This window comes from Aphis gossypii, chromosome 2 (genome assembly GCF_020184175.1).
Source record: "Aphis gossypii isolate Hap1 chromosome 2, ASM2018417v2, whole genome shotgun sequence".
In the NCBI taxonomy this organism is placed as follows: Eukaryota; Metazoa; Arthropoda; class Insecta; order Hemiptera; family Aphididae; genus Aphis; species Aphis gossypii.
This window is the reverse complement of record NC_065531.1, coordinates 43,331,144-43,356,928: the sequence shown is the minus strand read 5'-3', so window position 1 is coordinate 43,356,928 and position 25,785 is coordinate 43,331,144. Positions and strand designations below refer to the sequence as shown.

The 25,785-nt window shown below is 33.1% G+C and overlaps 5 protein-coding genes across 6 annotated transcripts; 3 read left to right on the top strand and 2 right to left on the bottom strand.

The window, feature by feature from the left end:
* Positions 1 to 1,228: 1,228 nt before the first annotated feature.
* LOC126549699 (uncharacterized) lies at positions 1,229 to 3,393 on the bottom strand. Its single transcript, XM_050199772.1, has 2 exons — positions 3,160 to 3,393; positions 1,229 to 3,074 (listed from the first exon to the last, which is right to left on the bottom strand). The coding sequence occupies exon 2, from the start codon at positions 3,059 to 3,061 to the stop codon at positions 1,505 to 1,507; it is 1,557 nt and encodes a 518-aa protein (XP_050055729.1). The 5' UTR covers positions 3,062 to 3,074; positions 3,160 to 3,393; the 3' UTR covers positions 1,229 to 1,504.
* An 882-nt stretch (positions 3,394 to 4,275) lies between these two features.
* Positions 4,276 to 5,744, top strand: LOC126549797 (uncharacterized). Its single transcript, XM_050200174.1, has 5 exons — positions 4,276 to 4,289; positions 4,501 to 4,614; positions 4,919 to 4,999; positions 5,102 to 5,268; positions 5,344 to 5,744. The coding sequence occupies exons 1-5, from the start codon at positions 4,276 to 4,278 to the stop codon at positions 5,661 to 5,663; spliced, it is 696 nt and encodes a 231-aa protein (XP_050056131.1). The 3' UTR covers positions 5,664 to 5,744.
* A 3-nt stretch (positions 5,745 to 5,747) lies between these two features.
* Positions 5,748 to 6,584, top strand: LOC126549796 (uncharacterized). The gene is made up of 3 exons (XM_050200173.1): positions 5,748 to 5,962; positions 6,145 to 6,408; positions 6,490 to 6,584. Exons 1-3 carry the CDS (start codon positions 5,860 to 5,862, stop codon positions 6,582 to 6,584), a joined length of 462 nt encoding a protein of 153 aa, XP_050056130.1. The 5' UTR covers positions 5,748 to 5,859.
* Positions 6,565 to 8,541, top strand: LOC126549701 (uncharacterized). Of its 2 annotated transcripts, XM_050199774.1 has the most exons (6): positions 6,565 to 6,867; positions 7,237 to 7,419; positions 7,537 to 7,755; positions 7,931 to 8,025; positions 8,096 to 8,298; positions 8,366 to 8,541. In XM_050199774.1, the coding sequence occupies exons 1-6, from the start codon at positions 6,657 to 6,659 to the stop codon at positions 8,463 to 8,465; spliced, it is 1,011 nt and encodes a 336-aa protein (XP_050055731.1). In that variant the 5' UTR covers positions 6,565 to 6,656; the 3' UTR covers positions 8,466 to 8,541. The 2 variants fall into 2 exon arrangements, with proteins under 2 accessions (XP_050055731.1, XP_050055732.1); XM_050199775.1 differs by lacking the exon at positions 8,096 to 8,298 and having other exon boundaries at positions 8,366 to 8,448.
* An 11,306-nt stretch (positions 8,542 to 19,847) lies between these two features.
* On the bottom strand, positions 19,848 to 23,687 carry LOC126549795 (uncharacterized). The gene has a single exon (XM_050200172.1). It carries the CDS (start codon positions 23,685 to 23,687, stop codon positions 19,848 to 19,850), a length of 3,840 nt encoding a protein of 1,279 aa, XP_050056129.1.
* Positions 23,688 to 25,785: the final 2,098 nt, after the last annotated feature.

The window sequence follows — 25,785 nt, the reverse complement described above, 5'->3', positions numbered from 1 at the left end:
ATAGGTACCTACAATCTGCACGGTTACATATGAATAAATAATAGCCTGTTGAATAAAGTAACAAACGTAATCAATGTACTTACGATATAATTCGATAACTATAGTCTAAATAATAAGTGATTTAAATCTCTAATTATATTAATTATTTACATAAATCAGTCAAACACTGTACATATTTTTAATTAGTAGGTACGTCTATTACAGATTATTAATTATTTATTAAATTTAATAAAATAAACAAACGAATTGAAGCCAATTCAAAATATGACAAAACTAGTTGACACCAATATAAATTTATTTTTTATTAAATTATTAAATAATTAAATAATAAATAATATTTTCAATACATTTTTTCTCATTTTTAATAAAAAAATGTTAATCAGTACAAATTTCACCTATTATTAATAATTGAAAAAATGTTAAGCAGGAATATCAATGATGAATATTGTTTTATATTTTCCTATAATTTAATTATTCTTCTCGTAAGTCGTAATAGGTATAAGATAGATAATATATAGGTAAATAATAAATTTGTTAAAAAAATAATTTTAAATACGTAGATTCAATCAAAATCTGAAATATTATAAAATATTTGACTCTTATGCACAATATGTACAAACATATTTTGATACATGTACAATAAGCAAACATAATCAAACACAAAAGACGTAATATTAGTTGGTAGATATAGATATAGATATAGATAGATTTACCTATATATTATAGATATTATAATAGTAATTGTCATTTTTGATTTCTATCATTTTAAAATGATAAAAACATGACAAAACAATAATTAAAATAATTTTTATAATATCGGAATAATTATGTAAGGAAAAAACAAAATTTAAATGTTTTAACACTTTATTTTTTACATTATAATATATATGTATAAATAATAATAAATAGGTATATGATATATTAGTACCTTTAGGTACCTAAAATCATATAATTACTACAAATTAAATATTAAATTATAATCAATTGAATATTACTATAAAAATATACAATTACAAACCTAATTATTAATCGTATAAATAATAGAGGTATTAAAAAGTATAATATATTAACTAATTATTAATTCACAAAAATCATAATTTAAATTTCTAAAACTTATATTTAACAGATATACAGATATACACTTAAAAATAAAATATGTATAGAATATAATATGTATTTTTAAAAAATATATATAACTATACTATTATACATAGTGCGAATAAATTTAAATTTACATAAAATATAATTTTATTTTTAAAGTGTATTTTTATGTTTGATCCGTGGACTTCGGATAATAACCTAAATTTATATTTTCTAAAGTTTTTTTTTTTTTTTTTATACAAAATTGTATACTTAAGTATAATAATATAACAGCTATTATCGTAATCAAATATTTATTTGTATATACAAATTCATAGGTTTTTTCTAATGTAAGTGAATTTAATAATTTTTCTTGTTGATCTAATTTTGCGTTTATTTTATCGAAAGACTCTTTATCAAATTTTTAATTTTTAATTTCATCTAAATGAATGGGTTTCGGATATAGTCGATTAACTGCAATATTACAGCACGAATCATTTAAAAGGCTTAACTGTAAAGGCTGTGTTACAAATGACGATTCTAATATTTGTTCTGTTATTATAACGCCCATAGCCGTTTGAGCAAGACAACCAGCTTTCAGGAATAATTTACCAGAACTTTTTAATGTTAGCCTACGAATAAAAGATCGTTTATGACAAATTATCGTGATTACAGTAGGCTTTTCACATACAAAGTACCAATTATTTTTGAAAAATGATGGGTACCATAACTCTTTTTTAAATTCAGTGATATAAGTATCACATTGGGTAGGTTTGGCTATAGAATTTTTTAATATTTCTGTTACACAAGTAGGATCAGTAACACTATTGTGTATGATTTCATTAAAACCACAAACAAAAGTATTAGCAACTTTTACACAGTTATTAATATTTGACCAAATAAAATATTTTGTCACCAAATCGTCTGTTATTAAGTACATTGGATTTTCAGTTATATGTATAAATTGTCCTAATTCATTGATTGGAACGTATATCGGTAGAATATAATATAATTTGAAAATGTCGATGGTACATAATGGAATTTTTATTGAAAATATTAATCTATCGTTCATTGGGTGAAGGTCTATGAGTAATATTTTGTACATTTCTTGTATATTATCTTCATTAAATTTTACAGGGAATTTTAAATTTTCCGGTAGGATATTTTCCATTCGTTTTATTTCTGACAAAAACTGATCTGGTGTAATTATGAAAACATCTAATTTATTCATTTGAACGTTTGAAATTATTCTTTGTAACCTCGTTACAAATATATCTAATTCATTAATATTATTTTCAATCAGGGATATTAATTTTAAAATAATAATTTGTTTATTTTCGTCTGCTAATTGAATATCTATGGTGTTAAAAGTTTTTTCAATTTTTTTCATATTTTTATCAAATAATAATTTATTGTCATTAAATGTTGTTATGGTTTCATTAAAATTTGTTATTGTGCTTCTTAAAATAGAAACTTGGTCTTCAACTATGTGTATCATATCTTTTTGATCATTCTCTAATTTGTTAATCGAATTATCATACCTTCTTACATCATCAGCGTCGGCAATGCCGAACATCCACTGTAATGCCGAACCCCCAGATTCAAATGATCGCCTAACCTTTTTACTATGCCTAGCCATTTGTCTAATAGTCTGTGTATCTGTGTTAATTTTTTTTACACGCTTCTCCAACTGATTTAGAGTTATTTGGTAGGAGTTATTAATTGCAAATGAGTTGATTGATTTTAACATGTTATTTACATCGATAAGGCTATTTATTAGATATTTTAAATCTATAAATGTATTGATGGTCCAACTACTTTTACATAATTTACCTTCTCCTATTATTTCGTACTGTAATCCTGGACTATTGGTGGTAAGAGTGAGGTTATAAAATGCAGCATCTTGATTTTCACTGGAAATAATATGATTGGTTAGCAGCAATAGTAGTATGGTACGACAAATCACATTCCAGGCATCCATTTTTGTTGTAATTCTATGATAAATAAAAAATTATGTATAATATGTAAATTAAAAATTGAATAAAAAAAAAATTTGTGAAAAAAAAACAATTTTCTTACCTGTTTCGATGTTTGAACTTCTTCGATCACTCGAACATACACAATAAAATATGAACAAGGTAAATATTGTAAAATAGGTACTTTACGTAAAACTCGCGGCGCCTGATGATAACCAAGTCATACGATTATCACCACTGATCCCCTTTGGTCATCACATTGTCCTTATATATTAATTATATTATATTGTTGATGTTATACCAGTTGTAATATTTTTGTAATCTTACCCTAGATACAACAAGCTTTGGTCATCACATTGTCCTTATATATTAATTATATTATATTGTTGATGTTATACCAGTTGTAATATTTTTGTAATCTTACCCTAGATACAACAAGCTTTGGTCATCACATTGTCCTTATATATTAATTATATTATATTGTTGATGTTATACCAGTTGTAATATTTTTGTAATCTTACCCTAGATACAACAAGCTTAAAAATGATTACCATATTAACTTACTGTTACATTGTTACACAATTATTGTTTTCTTAGCCAAGTTTTTAAATACCAACATTTTTTGTTATTACCTAGGTATGTTAATTTATATTTTTTTAATAAATAGTTTTACTTATTACGTATATGGTTGTTTTCTTAACCTTGTTTTTAAATATTATATCATATTTTATGAAATGCTTAAAACAACATAATATTTTAATTAAGGAATTAAAAACATTAAAATATACGAGTAACGTATACGTATTTATACATTGGACAATAACAATTATAGTTTATATTTTATTCGACTACTAAAATAAGTGTGCGTGTGTTTAATTCCGTTAAAAAAAATCGTCGTTTCTTTATTGTATGAAAATGGCTTTGCAAAATATTTTTTTGTTATCAAATCGCTCAGCTCTTAACTTAAAAGAAGCAATTAAATTACTTAAAAAACCAAATTTAAACAGTGATGACATAGTACAGTGTTATAACTTGGAACCAAAACCAGGTTTTTGGTATATGTGTGCGTATAATCAAAGTTCTGCTGACAGTATTGAATGGCAATCAACAGGCACTCGTTTATTGCCTAATGAAAAAAATCCCATCGTACTGGTCGAATACTTTTCATCATCCGAAAAAGTGAATAAAAGTGTTTTTAAATTAACGAAAAAAAACGAATATGACGCTACTTTGGTTAACTATTCAGATTTGGACCCTACAGTTGAGAATTTAAAAAGAACACATGTTTCTAAAAAAAGATCCATCAAAAATATTATGAAAAACCGTTTCAAACTAATTAAAAAAGATAAAAGGTAAATATTTTAAACACAATGACAATATTATAAATTATTAATCTTTTTTTTTTAATATACTCGTATATTTTATTATGTTGTAATATCAATAGTACAAGTATTGAAGCAACACCTGTTGGAACAGAAATAGACTTTTTAGGAGCTGATAATGCTCCACCTGAATCATCATCAAGGGATGAACAAAATCTCAACAAACCTAGTATGAAGTATGTTTTAGATTAAGAATATAATATGTTTTCGATTTAAAAAAAATATAAAACATAACTATAAAAGTTATAAGCTTAGTAAATTTTACGTAATTCTTATCGGGTTAATTTTAAATTTTTTATTAGTGTAATTATTTAGTCTGTCAATATATAAACAAACTATAGTATATTATATTAATATATTATGTATACGCGTAAAATATTTTGAATAGATACCTAAAATTTATTTTTATGCGTTTTAAATTTATGATTATTCAATATTTTTGTAGAAATTAAATTTAAATATTTTTTTATTTATTTTTAGTTGTCTTCCTGGTGATGAAAATATTATTTTAACGCCATTGTCTAATTTAGAATGTAATGATGTCGATAAAACTTTTGAACCGTGAGTTGAGTATTCAAATTGATTATTAATAATCGATAATCATTAAAATTAATAATTTTTTTAATGATTTTTTTCTTTATACTCTCCATTATTAAACTTTAGGTCAACAAAGAAAAAATGTTGGTCTGGACGGCGAATTGTAGATATATACTACATATTTGAACAAATTAAAACGTGTGTTCACGAGGGAAGTTTTGGATGTTCATTTATGGATATGGAGTTTATATCTGAAAAGCAATATGGCCTGAGATCTACGTATACATTTAAATGTAAAATGTGTAATATTAGCGTAATTATAGAGTCAGAAAAAAAAACACCGGATACGTATATTTCAATTAATTTAGCTGCGATCGGTGGTTCAATTTCAATTGGAATAGGATATTCTCAGCTCGAAGAAATGTTGGCTTCATTAGATATCCCTTGCATGAGTGATAAAACGTTTCAATCTTGCCAAAATCAAATTAGTGAATCTATTCATCAGGTCGCTGAGGAAGCAATGAGAATCGCAGGGGAAGAAGAAAAAAAATTAGCTATTGAATCGGGAGAAATTGATATTGACGGGACACCTATGTGTGCCGTTGTTGCCGATGGTCAATGGTCTAAGCGTAGCTATAAGACCAAATACAACGCATTATCTGGAGTGGTAAATTATATTTTAATTTAATATAATATATAGACATATAGGTTAACTATTCAATGAGTTATGAGTACCTAATATATTTTATTATTTTGCTTTACAGGCAACAATTATCGGATATAAAACCAAAAATATATTATTTATCGGTATCCGCAATCGATATTGTTTAATATGCCAAAGAGCAAAAAATACGAATGTCGCTATACAAGAACATGTTTGTTTTATGAACTGGAATAAAGCTGCTACAGCAATGGAAGCAGATGCCGTTGCAGAAGGTTTCAAAAGAAGCATTGAATTACACGGATTGAAATTTAATAAATTAATTGGTTAATTATTTATTAGTTATTTTATATTTAATTAATTGAAATAGATAAGTATAATTGGATGTAGAATATTTCGGCGTTGTCATTACTTTTTTAAAAATAAAATATGTATATAATAATAATAATAACAACAAATCTCGATATATTATGTTTTTTAAATAATCAAATGTAATGTTATTTTAAAGGCGACGGTGATTCAAGTGTCAGTAAAAGATTGACAGAAACAAGACCTTATGGACCTAATTTTATTATTGAAAAAATTGAATGCCGAAATCACTTATTAAGAAATTATGGTACAAAGTTAGCGGCAATTGGTAAAAACACAAAATATCCAATACATCTCAGAAAACATATATTAAATAATGCGAAGAGATTTAGAACTGCTATTACGAAAGCTATTGATTATCGTAATACATTAAATCAACAAAGCAAATATCAAAAAATTTCAGGTAATTTACTATTAATATTTATTTATCAATAACGAACAATTAAATAATTGTAATTATAATACGATTACATATTACGATTAGGTTTACGCAAAGATATATCAAATAGTTTTTGTTATATTTTGGGTAATCATGAGCAATGTGAAGAATATTTTTGCAAAGGTAAAAAATTAAATTAAGTAAACCTATACGAAGATGCGGAAAAATGTGGTCTTTACAGAGAAGTAAATCAAATAATCAAACGATTAGCAATGCATGCAGATAGTTTGTTAATGAATGTGGATAATAACGTATGCGAGCAATTCAACAGCATTATTAACAAACATTTGGCTGGCAAACGAATAAATTTTTCATTACGTCAATCATATAACACTCGAATTGAATCCGGAGTAATTTCATACAACACCTCAGGCCAACTATTGCGCTCATTACACAAACATGTAGTCCATAAAATTAGTCCAGGTAAAAATGTTTAATCATTATGACTAATATTATGATAACATAGGTAATACCTACATCTTACATACATATTTTATATTTTCATCTACCAAATTAATTTTGTATATCTGTGATGTATATATTTTATATTATGTTTCATTACTTTAATTTGAATTTCAATTATATTAGGCGTTAGATAAAATACGAGTACATTGATAAATAAATAAATATTACATATTTATATATTATTATTAGGGCTTAGATTTATATGTAAATATATATTTTTACTGTGACTAGATAATTTAATTAAGGCAAGAGATAAATTTATTTCAAATGATTTGTAATGAAATTAGCTATATTTGTATAGTAAAATTTATTTTTTATTTGATATAGGAAATGTTGGTAAACGTTTTTTAAAATCAAGAGAACGAAAAGCCGTGTTATTAAAAAACAGAAGAAAATTAATTCCTAAAAGGAAATTATTTTTAGATAAATCGTGTGGGGCCGATGCAAATTACGGTTTAGCTGAAGCACTAATTGACGAGTATACGCAGGACGATCTCGAACGTAAAAAAAGTAAATTTTTATGTAGTCTTCAATTAAATGAAAATGCAAGACAGTTATTAGAAAAAGAAACTAGAGACCAATACAAGTGTCAAAGGTGGCATAATGAACGAAAAAATCGTCTTACAGCATCCAACTTTGGACGGATTTGTAAACGAAGACCAACTACCTCATGTAAAAATATTATATATGATTTGCTATATAGATCATTTACATCAATCGCAACTGAATATGGTAAAGAAATGGAGCCATTAGCGATTAAAGAATTTGAAAATATAAAAGGAAAAACAATTTTACCTTGTGGTCTGATGATTGATCAAGATTTTTCGTATTTAGCTGCATCTCCAGGTTAATAATTGCATATTTTACTTTTTTTAAATGTCCTATGGTATAAATATATTATACAATAGGTACAGATCTATTTAATAAAATAAACCATCTATTATATTATTATAAAATTATTTAATATAATATAATATATATATATAATATATGTGTGTTTGTGTGTTTGTATATATTTCAGATGGTTTAACCGAAGATAATGGTTTAGTAGAAATTAAGTGTCCTTATTCAGCGAAAGATTATACAAATATTAATGACGCTATAATAGAAAAAAAGGTTGGTTACCAAATTTAAAAAAAAATTTAAATCAAAACTTAGGTACTATAAAAAAAAAATAATATTTCAGATAAACTTTCTTCGATTAAATTTAAATAAAGAACCCGAATTAAAAAAAACGCATGATTACTATTATCAGATACAAGGGCAGCTGCATATTAGTAAAAAAAAATATTGTGATTTTATAGTGTATTCTAGTAATTGGTTACACGTAGAAACTATTTATTATAATAATGAATTTTGGATAAATGTCATGCAACCTAAATTAACAAAGTTAGTCAAATACATTAATTTTTATTAAAATATACCTATTTTAATATTTTGTATTCACTGATTTTAGGTTTTACTTAAATTGCTTGTTACCAGAAATCGTGATACCTCAGTATGGTAAACGACTATTAGTTGAAGATATCAAAGACCCTAAAGAAATGAAGACATAAGATCTAATCTTATATACCTAGCTAGTAGCTACCTATGCGACTATGCTCTGTCCAGCGAGAGAACTATATTTATATAAAATATTTTTATTTAAATAATAAACTAATGAAATATTAAAATATTTTAATTATTTTTTATTATATTAATTCATATAATTTTTTATTACATATATTATTGAATCATAATAAAGTAATCTTATAAAAAAGGTTACACGTTAACATAGTTAGTACCTATAATAATGTATGCATAAACAGTTGACATTAGCATTTAGCTAAGAAACTAATAATATTGCAGGCAAACGCGTTATATTTTATCTCCTTAATAGGCTGGTTTATGAGTAATATATAGATAATGTTAAATTTTACATTTTTTTTATAAGCATTTAATATTTAAATTTACAAAATAGAAAATACGTAAAAATGAAGAAAATGTGCAAATTATTTTATGTTAGAAATTCTTACTTCAGACGCTCGTGAAGCTTAGGCTGAATTTTATGAAATTATGAAATTATTTTATGTAAGTATAATGTTTAAAATTAAAATAAATAAATACATCAATATTTATTTATCAAAACTATTTAAAATGTTGCTAATATTTATTTAGGAAATTAAATTATCATACAAAAATTACTGCATGTCACTTATAAGTTACAACGTAAAATACGCAACACTTTTACTAAAAAATATATTTAATCGTAATAAAATTATTATTTTACATGTATTTTAAAAAGTAATTAGGTTAGAAATATAAATCAAGTTATGGTGTTTAATAATTTGTATGCTTATTTTATTGGTTTACATTTTTAAGCAAACAGGAGCTTTAATTAAAAAATAGGTTTGCGACTTGTGAGCTAGGAGCGAGCTAGCGCACCGTATAGAATTCACGGGCGACAATTTACGTAACGCTCTATAATGATGCGAAACGTTCAGAATGACCGTCCGTGAAATAATAATGTACCTCTCCCGCAAATCGCAATTACAACACGCGGACCCCGTCGCGTACACGATGGGCGTGGTTACGGCCTACCGCGACGGCGGCGATATGGAATTCAACGCCATCTGTTGAGCGTTGTATACGTTTTACTTTTACTACGACGGCCTCTTAATATGTAAATGTTAATTTAGTATTATTTTTTTATAACTTTAAAAGTTTCTATTGATTATAGGTACAGGTAAACCTGAAGTTTCTAATTCAAATAGTGAACATTCTATGGAACATATTAATTTAGAAGTTCCAACTGTAAAATTAGGTAATTATTCACTATAATTGTTTTACAAAATAATATTTAATATGTAAATGTTAATTTAGTATTATTTTTTTGTAATTTAAAAAATTGTTATTGATTTTACAGATGAACCTGAAGTTTCCAATTCTAATAATGAATACTCTGTTGAACAACAAAGTATTGTTGATACTTTTTTCAAAAAACCAAATTCAACAAATAATGCCATGTATTGGTTATTTCATCCAGGCGCGTACACAAGGGGGGGTTTTAGGGGTTCAAACCCCCCCCCCCCCGAAATTTCAGGAAATAAGTTTTATTATTTATAACCTTAGGTTAGATTATATAAGAATAAAAATTTAAAACCAAAACCCCCCCCAAAATATTTTTTTGTGTACGCGCCTGATTTCATCCACATCAACCAACTAACGAAATTCCATTTACTGCCGACAAAACGAAAGGATGGTAGTTATAGAAAATGGTTATCTTACAGTACCAAAGATAAAGCTCTATTTTGTTGCATATGTATTGCATATGGACGTGATTCTGGAGTATTCATACGAGGTTTTAGTGATTGGAAACATGTGTATGTACGTATTCAAAACCACGAGGACTCTGCAATTCATAGATATAATGTTGATGCGCATGTAATGAAAACAAAGTTTGCATCTGTTGATTCTCTATTAGTGTATGGCCAAAGTTCTTTAAGAAGAAAACAGGTCGAGAATACAAGACAGATAATACATCGTATTATAGATGTCATAAAATTGATAGAAAAAAGGGGACTTAGCTATCGCAATAGAAATAATGAAGCCGCTTATACATTGAATGATACCTCTTTGGACCATGGCAATTTTTCGAAAATTATTCTCCTACTAAGTAAATATGATGAAGTTATAAAATGTCACTAAGACAAGGTTATAAAAAAGAGTACTAAGAGAATTTTATTTTCTGTTTTACAATTTATTTGTGAATATTTTCTATACAGGTACTGTACACTGTACAGTATCCAGTGTTTATGTAAATGTAATTTATTTATAAATTAGAAACTTTTAAAGTTGAAAATACCTACAATGATAATATATTTGCTTAATTCAAATGTCCAATATTTGTGCATATAACATAGTCATTTAAATATATGAAATTAAATACTTAATATTAAACAATTTTGTAAATTAAAAAAATAAATAAATTGAAAATCTTATATTATAATTAATAACATTGATTATAAATACTATAGATTGCTCACTGGGCGGTTTTTCGATGGTCTACAAATAAAATCTCGGTAGATGGCGATAAGAACCAATAATAACATTTAGTAAATTCATATTTCATTTTAGCTTCTGTCAAATAGTCAAGTGCGGTGCGGGGTAAACAGGTTTTCAGTAGTGGCAGCCGGCGCACCGACGTAGCGATATAAATAGTAATAAATATTTCATTCTAATTAAATTAATATTTTATTGAAGACAAATAATAATAATAGCAAGGAACAAAAATCATATAATACCTATAAAATATTAAGTTTTTAGATATAATTATTATATGTAAATTATCATATGACATAGGTATACAGTTAAAATTATTTATTTTCTAAAACACGTAACTTATTTGCATTTTGTACCGTTCTTTTTCCAATTTTCGAATTTTCTGTTTTACATTCTTTAAATATTTTTGTTCTAAACAACAATTCAATAACATACATGTAATGGCAATGGCATTTTGAATTTTGAAAATGTGTATATTTTTTATTAATTTGCATCAATGCTTTATCTTTTAGTTGGCTTAATATTTTTTTTTCACTTTTAATTTTTGGAAAGGTTTTTTCAAAAATGTGTAAGCATATTGTTACTATGTCCAAAAATTCATCTGTTGGAGCTTTGAGTCCCTGTGTTGGTTCAATATCATTGTAAGTTCTGAATAATATTAAAAGAATTGATTTGTCGTTCAAATTACTTTTGTTTTTGGTTAAGTTACAATCTGTACACCCAAATTTATCCCAACATTTTTTTGCCAAATAACCTGCAAAGTACGAAATAGAGCATACTTCTAATGATGGATTATCTGCAGTCTCTATTATTATTGAATTTTTCGACGAAGTACTGCTTTGCAACGTGCTCTGATACTTATATTAAATATAATATATGAATTATATACCATAGCCAACAATAACCTAACATTGGGGGTGCAACAGACACTTTTTGATGAGGGTGTAACAATTATTCTTATAATTGGATTCTAAAAGTGAGCAGGTGATATCAAGTACAGATTTTCCTAACCGTGAACGATTAACACATTAACGTAGCAATTGTCGATCATCAGCGGCGGCGGAACGGCGTGAGAACGCTAGCCGCAACGAAAATACTATATTATAACAATTATATTATGCGGCGGCATCGTGCAGGGTCAAAGGCAGATCATCGCACGTACGCTTGCCACCCGGTAGAATAATATAGAAATATAATTACCACCCGATAGAATAATATAGATGTCAAAATGACGCACGTCGGCGTTCAGATAACGCAAAGCGTGGGAAGAAGCGGATGCAGGTGCAGATGACCATCAGGGATCTGAAGGTACCGCGGGAGTCTCTGGACGATATATAAGGGGGCCAGATTAGGCACAATTCAGACGTGATCCACCAGAGTTAGCGCAAGCACCTTCACGTCACCCAGTTTAATATTTTATGTCTCCTGGACTTAGAATATTTTTCACAAGTTTTATTAAAATTAAATAATTGGACTTAGAATAATTTTAAATAAAAAACACTTAGAATAATTCGAGAGTTCAATTATTTCACAAAACCTTTTCCAAATCGACATCATTCAACTGATTGTACGTGGCACGTTACAAAATTTGGCGCAGTCGGTAGGATTCTTTCAAATAAGAATTCTTTGGACGAACAATTTTAATTTTTTCGAACTTAGAAAATTTTCGGGAAAAAATATTTTTTTTCCACTTCGAAAATTTTTTCGAAAAAAATTTAAAATATATCCACTTCGAAGAATTCACGGAGGCACATTCGGCAACGAATCACGGTTGAAGAAGACAACTGCAGAACGTCAACTTCAGCGACTCCGAAAGAGAAAGAATCAACAAGTAACACCACGGCTCAGCAATCAAGAAGAATGGAAACATCAACTCAAACCATCGTTGTGTAAGCATAATTTTTTTTTCTTAATGTAGAATAATTTTAAGCGTCTAACTCTGTTCGCGTCTCCTTTGGAATTAAAAACTCCATCGTATAAGTTACTTTTAATTGTGAAGGTGTATATATATATATTCCCCGTGAAAAATTAAATAAAATATCTTGATAAAATTAAATAAATAATTTAAAAAGGGAAAAATTTAGAATAAGCAAAAATAAAAAATAATAAAAAAAACGCAACGATTAAATAAATTTAATATCTTAATAATACACTTAGATTATTTTTTACGCATAAAATTTTTATTCGATAATAAAATAATACAACTTTATTTTAGTTATAAAATATATGAATATTTCAAATATAAATAATTTTTCGAGGAACAAATAAATAAAGAAGAATATTTTTTTTTTAAAAAAAAAAAAAACATAAATAATTTTTTCAGAAAAAATTAATAAATTAAGAATCAAAAAAAAATATATTTTATTATTTCCAAAAGGAAATACAACAAAGTAACATAAAGAACTTTCAGAAAAAATAATAAGTTAAAAAAAATCAATCAAAAAAAAATTAATAATAAAAATATTTTATTTTTTAAATATAAATAAAATATTTTGACATAGAAAATTTTTCAGAAAAAAATAATAATTTAAGTTTTAAAATAAAATTTTATTTTATTATTTTATTTATAAAATATAATAGCAGAAGAATAAAATTTTATAAAGGAAATAGTAATAATAAATTTTATTTTTAATATAAAAGGAAAGAAAAATTATTTTAATTATTTTAAACATTTTTTTTAATTACGAAAATTAAATTATTTTATTAAAATTAAATATTTTACAAGAAAATTATTTTTTATGCGGAAAAATTATTTAAGATAAATATCGTAAGAATAGTATAAATAAATTTATTTTTTTTAAAAAAAAAATAATACAAAAAAAAAAGAGAAGAGAATTGTTAAAAAAAATTTATAATTAAGGGGAAAATATTTTATTTAAAGAAAATTATACGTGAAGAATACGGAAATAAATAATTATAGGAAAAAAATTATTAGTGAATTATACGTCAAGGAACACGCAAGAAAAAAGAAAGAGTTTATTTTGTGAATTAAAAAGAATATTAATTGAGAATTTTATTGAAGGCAGTTAAGACCTTATTTATTGAATTATTGGGAAGGCAAGTAATAAGTCCTTATATATATATTGAATTATTTTAGGCTGAAAAAGTGCCATATTTTAAAAGTTGATGAAAGGAATTATTTTGGGGCGGATTTGAGCCATATATTGATAAATAAAAGTATTGAATTATTTTAGGCTGAAAAAGTGCCATATTTTAAAAGTTGATGAAAGGAATTATTTTGGGGCGGATTTGAGCCATATATTGATAAATAAAAGTATTGAATTATTTTAGGCTGAAAAAGTGCCATATTTTAAAAGATGATGAAAGGAATTATTTTGGGGCGGATTTGAGCCATATATTGATAAATAAAAGTATTGAATTATTTTAGGCTGAAAAAGTGCCATATTTTAAAAGTTGATGAAAGGAATTATTTTGGGGCGGATTTGAGCCATATATATTGTGAATTAAATAATTGTGAATTTATTGGGCCGAGAAGAGCCGTATATTGAAAAATAATTGTGAATTTTATTGGGCCAAAAAGAGCCGTATTTTGTGAAAAAATAATTGTGAATTTATTTAGGCCGAGAAGAGCCGTATTTAGCGATTTTAATAATCGGAGATTTTATTAGGCAGAAATAAGCCGTGTTATAATTAAAAGATAATTGTGAATTTTATAGGCGAGAAAGTCCTATCGTGTTAAAAAAAAAAAATTACTTGACGTATATTGTGAATTTTAGAGAGGATAAAAAAAAATCCTAGGAAAAAAATAATATAAGTAATAAGTAATGAAATTATAGGTTAATCATTATGACGATAAAGGGAGTAACGAGCCATGAAGAAACAATAGTTTTTTATGAAGTAAACAATAGTCGTGTTGAACTTCAACGAACGACTTGGGGAACAACGGAACGTATAACTTTAGCTTTGAATGATGAGAACAACACACGGGTACATATGAACCTGGGGTGTATATTCTCCATAAAACCTACGACTATTGTATTAAATAACACTTTAACAAAACTTATTATCGAAAAAACGTGTGAATTAACATTGAAAACAATAGGATTAAACAATGAAAAATTCATATTATTTCCGAAAAATGTTAGACACCTAAGTGTAATACATTCAAAGTTACTACATAAAACCAACATAACTAATCCAACATTGCAGACAATTTCAACTACAATAAAACCTATCATGACAAGTGAGCATGACTATAATTTAACTACACTGAATAATTTCGAGTATAACAAAAATACAAATAATACCCATTACGAAATAATATCGCAAATGATTACAGCAAACTTAACAATGATAGACTCCACAAATGTAGTAAATGAGTTTGACTATGGCGATATCACGTCAGATACTACAGAAGGAATAGAGGATAGAACAAATATAACTAGTAAAATAATTATTAATAACACCAGCACACAAATTGTAACAAAACTAGAAAATCCTAAATTTAAAATACATTATTATAATTTTATAATATGTGTAGGAGTAAGCATTCTAATAATGACCATTGTACTACTAATTATTAGTATACACCATAATTTTAAATGTGTGAACAGATACAGATACAGATATGTAGTAAACTTAATACACGAACAAGGAACAGAGTTAAACACGATGAGGGAGACTAGTATATAAGAAAAATATAAGAAAAATAAAAAAAAAAGAGAAAAAAAAAACATGAATAAGATAAATTATATTTAAGTAATAAAATAATAATAACGTAACATGGCCTATTAAATTAATTAAGGTAAATATATGTCTAATTAGCATATTATTATATAGGTTTTTGTGTATAATGATGGCGCAAGGACAGTCGCCATACACCATAGAAGAATTTAAAAATGAAACAAGTATATTTTATGAAAACCAAGGTGAAATCAGAATAATAGGAGCTCATTGGGAGCTCGTAACTTATATACCGTTAAGCGATTATGATTTAAGACATTATCAATTAGAATTAGAAATAAGAAATATGGACGAGCATTGTAAGGGAAATATGACCGATCGGGAGATGTGCTCAAAATACGATAATGTATTAAAAACAACTTTTAATGAAATATCCGTCCAACGGAAACAAATGTATGAATCTATTGGTAGATATTTGTCACCAGGGGAACACACCACCATACGTAGTGCTAGAGTGAAAAGAGGGTTAGTAAATATGATAGGTTCGGCAATGAAAACCTTATTCGGAGTTTGTGATGAGGAATGTGCGGAGGAAACTTTACGGCACATAGACAAAGTCGAAGGTACCAATGAACGTATGATACATGTTATAAAAGACCAGACCACTGTAGTCAAATCTTCAATAGTAGGAATAAACAGTGCTTCAACTAAACTAAACCAGTTATATGCCGAGTTACGACAAAAGCAACTAAGTTTAGAAACAAACATAAAAGCTTTAATAAACAATACGTATACTTTAGAAACCTTGTTACTGTCAAATAGAATTTTTAGTATATTTACAGCATTAATGACACAATACTCTTACGAAACCCAAACTTTAAGTGCCATAATAACCGCGGCTAGGACAGGTGTTTTACACCCAAGCTTAGTAACACCGCGAGAACTTGCAGCACAACTAGTAGAAGTAAAACTAAACCTACCACTTAACTTGAATTTACCAATGGGAACATTACCTAGCGAAATACACGAATTTACGAAAATAACTAAAATTGCAGTATTTTATAGTGGTGATCAAATAGTATTTCTGATTAAAATACCGTTGATAACGGAAACTCAATTAACTTTATTTAAAATCATACCTATACCACATCCTGTAGACGTGATCCACCAGAGTTAGCGCAAGCACCTTCACGTCACCCAGTTTAATATTTTATGTCTCCTGGACTTAGAATATTTTTCACAAGTTTTATTAAATTAATTAATTGGACTTAGAATAATTTTAAATAAAAAACACTTAGAATAATTTCGAGAGTTCAATTATTTCACAAAACCTTTTCCAAATCGACATCATTCAACTGATTGTACGTGGCACGTTACAAATTTGGCGCAGTCGGTAGGATTCTTTCAAATAAGAATTATTTGGACGAACAATTTTAATTTTTTCGAACTTAGAAAATTTTCGGGAAAAAATATTTTTTTTTCCACTTCGAAAATTTTTCGAAAAAATTTAAAATATATCCACTTCAAAGAATTCACGGAGGCACATTCGGCAACGAATCACTGTTGAAGAAGACAACTGCAGAACGTCAACTTCAGCGACTCCGAAAGAGAAAGAATCAACAAGTAACACCACGGCTCAGCAATCAAGAAGAATGGAAGCATCAACTCAAACCATCGTTGTGTAAGCATAATTTTTTTTTCTTAATGTAGACATTGATCGACCGGATAACAAATCACATAGTATTGTATTGAAACCAGAATACCAATATGTAGGAATAACTAAAAATCGTAGACAATTTACAACGTTCACTGAAACAGAATTATTACACTGTACCGAGACAGAAACTTTTACTATTTGCCCGGAATTCCAACCAATACAACACGAATCAAAAGAACAACCGTGTGAAATTTCATTATTTAAAAATCCAGACCAGTTACCACAAAATTGTGAATCAGGAGTAATCATTATTTCTAAAAATATATACCACAAACTAAAGTATGCCAACACATGGATATACACAACAAAAAAAGATACATTAACAATTACGTGTCAGGAATACAAGAACCATATATTGAAAAAATTAAAAATCAAGGGATAATTAAATTAAATCAGGAATGTAGAGCTTATGCAGAACACGTAGTGCTAAATCCGACAAGGGAGATCAAAACAAAGTATTTCACAAATTTCATACCTAAAATTGGAGTAGGGAGCATATCGTATAAGATCAATAACAGTATCAAGGGCATTAAAATAGAAAAGTATAGACATAAGTTCGACGCACGCAAACTCGATAACATACACGAAATGGCCCACTCACTAGACGATGTAGAAAGAATGATAGACGAGGAAATACTCAGACAGTCCGGAGTGGAAGTACAAAGTAATAACCACTCATTAATGATGTATGCAATTATAGCATTGTTAGTATTCTCCATGTTTCTTTTGGCATTCATATACATAAGTTATAAATGCAAACTGACCACTATGAGGGCCATAGGCCATCGAGCAAGAACTACGGATAACGACATATCGAATAGAGACAGAGAAGTCATACGTATGACGTCATCGGCAAAAGGAAATGGGGTTAAGGAAAAGCTACTAGGTGACACACCAGATAGGCTAGCCCTAAGTAATATGCCGCCCTTACTAAAAGAACAATAAATTGTATAAATTAAATATATAGATATTTAGATATAATAAGGAATAATATTAATAATATAATATAACTTAAAAGTAATAATATAAGTTATTAACAATCACATAAAAGTATAAGTATGTATTAAATGTATAAAAAAATAAGTATGAAAATACAATCACTAATACAAAATGTTTAATTATACAGAAAAGAGACACATAAATTCATAATTATGGACTTCGAGTTCTCAATGGTGAACAAGACAAGCATGGTTGTCATCTCCGGAGCTATATCCAATAGCTTAGACCGTTTTAAGATTAGGAAACTGGAGGGACGACCTCTTTTGCTACCACTTAACGAAGAAGCTCGACCTATGGGTGAGACGGAGCTTCAGGTGGCAATAAGAGAAATAAAAAGAGTGTTCAGAGTAAAAACTGATCTGAGAGATGCTTGTCTGGACCAAATGAAGCAGAGTTTGAATTCGACAAAAAATAATTTAACACGAGGATATATTGACAGTTATATACGTAGAGGTAATAAAGAGAATGTGATAGTAGTATTGTGCGTTATCGGCTATTATCGAGCATTTGGCCGGACAACTATAATAATAAAATGTGATGTTCACGGAATTGGGATGCGTTCATAATAATTACAACATAAAGTATAGGATACAAATAATAATATATTAAGGCTTCTGACAATGACGCTTACGCGGACGTCTCCACGGGAGCAGCTCCACACAGAATAATAACAATAATAACAGCAATAAATAATAATAATAATAATATTGATACTAGTATCATACAAATAATAATACGATAAATACCGGTCGGCACATACGCCACGGTCGTTACGGTCAGTATCGGCGGCGTTGGTGGCGGCGGCTGATACGGCAATGTTGATAACCACGGACACGGCGGCACGCGAACACGGCGGGAGATCGGATTACGTAAAGCGCGACTTTACGTAATCACGATATTGAACGGCGGTATTGCGTAATAAAATACGACGCGTTGAATTCGCCGGTCGCGGGGCGGAACACGGCACGTCGGTGAATAACAAATAAATCCGTGCAAAATGCCAACACGAGTAAAAGGATACAATACGACTTGCAGTATCACTTTTGAGATGGTCGCGGAAAAAAAGGCGACAAAAATAACGGCCGAACACCACACGAGACGCACGGGCCGAACGATGGTGAGCGTAGGACTAGCTAATTATTGACGGCGACGACTTTGCCAAGGTCAATGACCGCGCGAGATGCGCTGTCTCGCGGACCGGTTGTCGCACGGCGTAACAGTAGCGGCTGGAAGGGGCAAGTTCGAACATACTCCCCCATGGGAGGCGCAGCTTCACATCTTATTTGATTTCCACCGATACTGAGACATATTATATAAATCAAAAGGGTCGAAAACCAAGAAAAAATATAGTCGTAAACACGAATCTAAAAATACAATAATTGACACTTAACAATAAATCATAAATTGAATGATAATACATGACTCGCATTAACCGAACATTAGGTAATGCGAATAATAATTTGACATAGAAAAATAAATATTAATTAATAATTACACAGAATACAAAATAGTAGGCCATTTGGCGCGTAAACATAATTTAAACAAGGGAACCTGTACAGTTACCAGGCAATAGGACTAGCTTAACGACGGGACGAGTGACCACACCGCGCGAGGTTAATACGCGCGCGACTCTTACGACACCATCCTTACCGGGTAGCACTTCGAGTACCCGTCCAAGTCGCCACTCGAGTGGAGGAGCTAAATTGTCTCTTATGGTGACCATCTGTCCTATTTCGATGTTGGATTGCCCGTGAGTCCATTTGTTACGTTCCTGTAACGTTTGTAAATACTCCGTCGACCAACGGCGCCAGAACGCTTGGTGGCAATGATCTAAAAGTTTCCAACGGTCGGTCAGCGAGCGTTCCGGAAATTCGGAGGTGCGCGGTGGTAGAGCTAACAACGGTTGACATATTAAAAAATGGCCCGGCGATAAACTCTCGAGGTCATGAGGGTCGGTCGACGCCGGAGTGAGTGGGCGAGAGTTTAACACAGCCTCAACCCGACATAACACGGTTGTGAACTCTTCGTATGTGAAGCTGTGGGCGCCCATAATCCTGGATAATAATCGTTTCGCGGATCGCACTGCGGCCTCCCACAACCCACCAAAATGCGGCGCGCTCGGGGGGTTAAATTTCCATTCGCAGTAGGACTTCGCAGAGGTGATGGTCGCTTGAGCGGTCGCGCTGTTAACTAACTGTCGCAACTGTCGGTCAGCGCCGACGAAATTTGTTCCGCAATCGGAATAGACCGTGGTAGGTAGACCGCGTCGAGCGACGAACCTATCGAAAGCTGCGAGGAAGGCTGAGGTCGACAAGTCTGACACGAGTTCCAAGTGGACTGCTTTGACACCGAGACATACAAAAACAGCTATGTACGCCTTGTACGTTCGTGATTTCCGTAACCGATTTTCCCGCATAGGTATTGGGCCGGCGTAATCTACGCCAACGCGTGAAAACGGGCGACATTGTAGCACTCGCGATTCGGGTAAGTCAGCCATGATAGGAACAGGTACGGTCGCGCGGAGACGAACACAACGCGTGCACTGGCTGATAACCGAATGGATCACGGACCGTAACGACACAATCCAATATTTACGATGTATTAGAGCGGTCATTATACGTGGTCCAGAATGGCCAGTAACCTTGTGCCAATGACGACATACCAATACGGCCAGATGCGATTCTTTGGCTAATAAAACTGGATGTCGATGGTCATATGGCAGCTCCGAGTGACGTAAGCGGCCGCCAACGCGAATAATACCTTCAGAGTCCACGAAAGGGCACAAGCGGGCTAACGGCCGATGTTTTATATGACGTAGTTTTTCCAAGTCGATGAATAATGACGGAAATGTGGTGTGTTGAGACGCGGCGATTACTGCACGAGTCGCTCCATCTAACTCCGCTTTAGTGAGCGCAGTCGAGCTTTCGACGGGACGTCGTCGACAAATATTAATAAACCGACGAACACGCGCGACAACACGTATAAGTTCGTCATATGACGAAAAACGCGTGAACCATTCGACTGTGGTGGCGGTTAAACAAACTGTCAGTGAGACAGATTTCACTTCGGGCAACTCTGCGACAGGTAAACGTGGTATGTCACTCCCCCATTCGTGTGAAGGGTCACGGAGGAACGGAGGACCTGACCAATACAACTGATGATGCGGCAACTCGGACGGCATCAACCCACGAGAAGCACAATCCGCCGGGTTCATCTCCGAAGTGACATGTCGCCATTGACAATTCGGTAACAACGTTTGCACACTATGAACGCGGTTTGACACATATTGTTTAAACGTATCATGGGGCACGGTTAGCCATGATAATACAATTGACGAATCCGTCCAAGCCCACATGTCAACGATATTGAGGTGCGTATTTAGTAATGATAGTACCCGACTCATCCAACGTGATAATAACACGGCTGCATTTAATTCGAGCCTCGGAACGGATATCGGTTTAAGCGGGGCTAACTTTGTCTTGGAACCGACCAATATGATTGACGATTCGCGGGGGGCGTCATGCACACGCAAAAATACTACCGCGGCGTACCCACGTTGCGACGCATCGCAAAACCCATATAGCGAGCACCGAGCTCCGATTTTGGTATTGAAGTAACGTGGTACGTGCACTGATGCTAAGACGGGCAGTTCCGCAACGAATTGTGCCCAATCTTGGTGAATGTCGATAGGCAAACGTTGATCCCACGAACAAGTGGACTGCCAAGTGCGCTGCATAATGTGCTTAGCAAGGAAGGTTGACGGCGCGAATAAACCTAATGGGTCGAAAAATCGTGCCGTCAGAGACAACATACCGCGCTTGGTAAATACTGGAGCCGAGTCGAAGTGAGCTTCGCAGCCAAAATAGTCGCCGCCGGTGTGCCATGACAATCCGAGGACTTTCGTCTCACCACCTTCATCACCGGCGAACGACGTAGATTTGATCACCCGGAATTCGTCCGGAACAGCCTGCAACACGGGTGCAGTGTTGCTCGCCCACTTTCGCAACTCAAAACCCGCGCCGGCGAGGACAGACGTTAATTCTGCCTGGATACTGAGCACGTCATTCACAGTGTCGGCGCCGTAACAAATATCGTCCACGTATGTCTGGTGGCGCAATGCATCACATGCGTGCGCGAAACTATGGCAATCGACATCGGCGACCTCTTGCAGGACACGTAGCGCGAGAAAAGGAGCGCAGTTCACGCCATAAGTTACCGTATTCAGCTCGTACTCGACAAGTTCCTGGTGTGGAGATGAGCGCCAAAAAATGTGCTGGTACGTACGGTATTGCGGGAGCACAGTAATCTGCCGGTACATTTTACAGATGTCAGTGGTGAACGCGTGTCGGAACAAACGAAAACGCGTGAGCACATCCACAATGTCTTGTTGTAACTTGGGCCCCGCGAATAATGACATATTTAAAGATGTGCCATCGGCAGCCGCAGCGGACGCGTCGAAAACTACCCGGAATTTTTCATCGGCACCGCACACGGCATGATGTGGAATGAAATATTGGCCGGGAGAGGACGCCACCGACATATGTCCGAGTGATGCGTATTCGGACATAAACTCGTTGTATTTAGCTCGCATTCGGACGTCGGAGCCCAGCTTCCGCTCGAGGCGCTCAAACCGTTTTGCAGCAACCGCCCGGGAACCTGGAAATAACTTGTCGTGCAACGGCACCCGGAACGGCAGTGGGACTGCGAAACGACCCGACTCGTCACGGACAAGATTCTCACGGAAGATACTTTCGCATTTCCCGGCATCGGTAAACGTCAATGGGGCAACATCAGGTTCTTCTATGTGCCAAAAACGTTCGATCAATTGTTCTACGGATGTTAGTAAAGACACGGCAGCTTCTTGAATTTCCGGTACGTTAGATGACGACACGGAACCGATCAAGATCCAACCAAAGCAAGAACTGAACGCAGCTGGCAATGACTTGTCAACCATAACTTGACGCCCATCCATGATCGACGAGAACAGGTCTGCGCCCAATAATATATCCACCGGCGCCGCGATATTAAAGTCTGGGTCAGCTAACGCCAAGTGTGAAAACTTGTCTCGTATAGATGGTTCCAACGAACGTCGAGGGAGGTCACTGGTTATAGACGGCAAAACCCATGACTCGAACGATAATGCTGGGTCAGAAGCGAAGCGCGGAACGACGTGACATTGAACTCGTCCTTGCACGGTAGGTACGGGCACTCCAGCCAAACCGGAAATAGGAGCAGTCCAATTTGACCAACGGAAGCCTAAACGCTTCGCACACGGAAGTGAAATTGCGTTAATATGAGATGCGGAGTCGATTAGAGCGCGCGCCACCTGGTAAGTCCCGGAATGATCACGTATGTGGACTAACGCTGTGCCGAGCATGACAGACGGACCACCGAATCTCGACAGTAAGAACGAAGTAGCGACGACAGGAGGCTGGGCTATCGACGGCGGTGCTGCGTCCTTGGTGTCCGAGTGCAATAGACTATGATGACGGCGCGAGCAGATTTTACATTTTGTTGACGCCTTGCAACGGTTTGCCCAATGATCGGACCCGAGACACGTAAAACAGATGCGTTGGTTACGAGCCCATAGCGTACGGTCGTCGACCGACAACAAACCAAATTTACGACATACATCAATCGAATGCGAATTGTTACAATAAGTACACACCGATGACGTGTGTGCGACAGCAGGCTGTACCGACGCGGCGGAAACTAACGAAGTCGGCGGTGGTCGATCTATTTTACGCGGCCATTTCGGCGGAACCTTAGATTGTTCCCTTTTACGCGACGCTTGCTCGGATTGTTTACCGGCAACGCCTTGTACACGCTCGAGAACCGCAATGCGTGACCGAACAAATTCAAAAAGACCTTCGACTTTCGGGAAGTCGGTGGTCAACTGCGATTCGAACAAAGTACGACACGACGCCGAAAGGCACCTCGAAGCCAATGAAAACAAAAAAAGTCACCTAAATCTGGAACCTGTAGTGACGTGAGAACTGCAACACTTTCCCCAAATATCGCCATGAACTTATTTAGGTCCGTCAAACTGTCCACCGACGACACCGGTACTTGTAACAAGTCGTCGACCACAGAACTTGCGACTAACCGCGGCTTGTCGAAACGTGATACCAAAGCGGACCATGCTAAATCGAACGTGGCACCGGAGATTGGTATGCCACGAATAACGTCGGCAGCGACTCCATGTACGCATCCGACCAAATAATAATAACGTTCGATGTTTGATATATTCGGGCGTTGTGATACCAATGCAACAAACCGGTCACGGAAGGCCGGCCACTTATGTAGATCTCCGTCAAATTGCGGTAGTGGGATTTCGGGTAGGCGACTGACTACACGCGTCGATGACTCGTCAGCGAGGACAGGGGTATGAACAGAACCGTCGAGACTGTGAACGGATTTGCCATGGTCCACCCTGTCACCCGATGTCACCGGCCGTAGATGGCTGGACATGATAATGAGACATTACGGCCTTAGCGTAGTCTACCAATTCGCTTACTTCGATGCACAAATCCGTAGTATAATCTGATAACATATCTAAGTCGCAAAACGCTTCGAACACAGCGTTATCTTCAGTTTGAAACCCAGCCCACAAATCGTCCAACTTAGCTGATGCGACGAGCAACTGAGGTGCTATAGTAGCATCGTTATTGGCCAGCTGAGCCGTTGCGTGAATAGCTTTAATCCGAGCGGCATATGAATCCCTCTTAGCTATTGCTCTAACCTTCGCGCGTTTACTGCGCGCCAAGTCTCGTCTTGACCCATGACACAGCCGATTAGGCGCTCTACCAGATAAGACTAAGAAATGCGCGCGCGTACCTCTCGAAGCGGTCACTCGGCCTAACAGTGCTTTAAATACAATAACTACAATAATACTAGGCGGGATAATAATTTAAAATAAAATGGTAATATGAACCCAGCCCAAACGTGAACATCAACCACGCTCTGCTACCAAAATGTGCGTTATCGGCTATTATCGAGCATTTGGCCGGACAACTATAATAATAAAATGTGATGTTCACGGAATTGGGATGCGTTCATAATAATTACAACATAAAGTATAGGATACAAATAATAATATATTAAGGCTTCTGACAATGACGCTTACGGGACGTCTCCACGGGAGCAGCTCCACACAGAATAATAACAATAATAACAGCAATAAATAATAATAATAATAATATTGATACTAGTATCATACAAATAATAATACGATAAATACCGGTCGGCACATACGCCACGGTCGTTACGGTCAGTATCGGCGGCGTTGGTGGCGGCGGCTGATACGGCAATGTTGATAACCACGGACACGGCGGCACGCGAACACGGCGGGAGATCGGATTACGTAAAGCGCGACTTTACGTAATCACGATATTGAACGGCGGTATTGCGTAATAAAATACGACGCGTTGAATTCGCCGGTCGCGGGGCGGAACACGGCACGTCGGTGAATAACA

What these genes read in the sequence shown, in the direction of transcription:
- LOC126549796 (XM_050200173.1), top strand. Translation starts at nt 5,860, where the DNA reads ATGAACTGGAATAAAGCTGCTACAGCAATGGAAGCAGATGCCGTTGCA. An exon ending in GAAATTTAATAAATTAATTG is followed by an intron (nt 5,963 to 6,144) that starts GTTAATTATTTA and finishes GTTATTTTAAAG; the next exon opens with GCGACGGTGATTCAAGTGTC. An exon ending in CAAATATCAAAAAATTTCAG is followed by an intron (nt 6,409 to 6,489) that starts GTAATTTACTAT and finishes TATTACGATTAG; the next exon opens with GTTTACGCAAAGATATATCA.
- LOC126549701 (XM_050199774.1), top strand. Translation starts at nt 6,657, where the DNA reads ATGCATGCAGATAGTTTGTTAATGAATGTGGATAATAACGTATGCGAG. An exon ending in AGTCCATAAAATTAGTCCAG is followed by an intron (nt 6,868 to 7,236) that starts GTAAAAATGTTT and finishes TATTTGATATAG; the next exon opens with GAAATGTTGGTAAACGTTTT. An exon ending in ACGCTATAATAGAAAAAAAG is followed by an intron (nt 8,026 to 8,095) that starts GTTGGTTACCAA and finishes ATAATATTTCAG; the next exon opens with ATAAACTTTCTTCGATTAAA.
- LOC126549795 (XM_050200172.1), bottom strand. Translation starts at nt 23,687, where the DNA reads ATGCTCGGCACAGCGTTAGTCCACATACGTGATCATTCCGGGACTTAC.
- LOC126549699 (XM_050199772.1), bottom strand. Translation starts at nt 3,061, where the DNA reads ATGGATGCCTGGAATGTGATTTGTCGTACCATACTACTATTGCTGCTA.
- LOC126549797 (XM_050200174.1), top strand. An exon ending in CTCAACAAACCTAGTATGAA is followed by an intron (nt 4,615 to 4,918) that starts GTATGTTTTAGA and finishes ATTTATTTTTAG; the next exon opens with TTGTCTTCCTGGTGATGAAA. An exon ending in GTCGATAAAACTTTTGAACC is followed by an intron (nt 5,000 to 5,101) that starts GTGAGTTGAGTA and finishes ATTAAACTTTAG; the next exon opens with GTCAACAAAGAAAAAATGTT.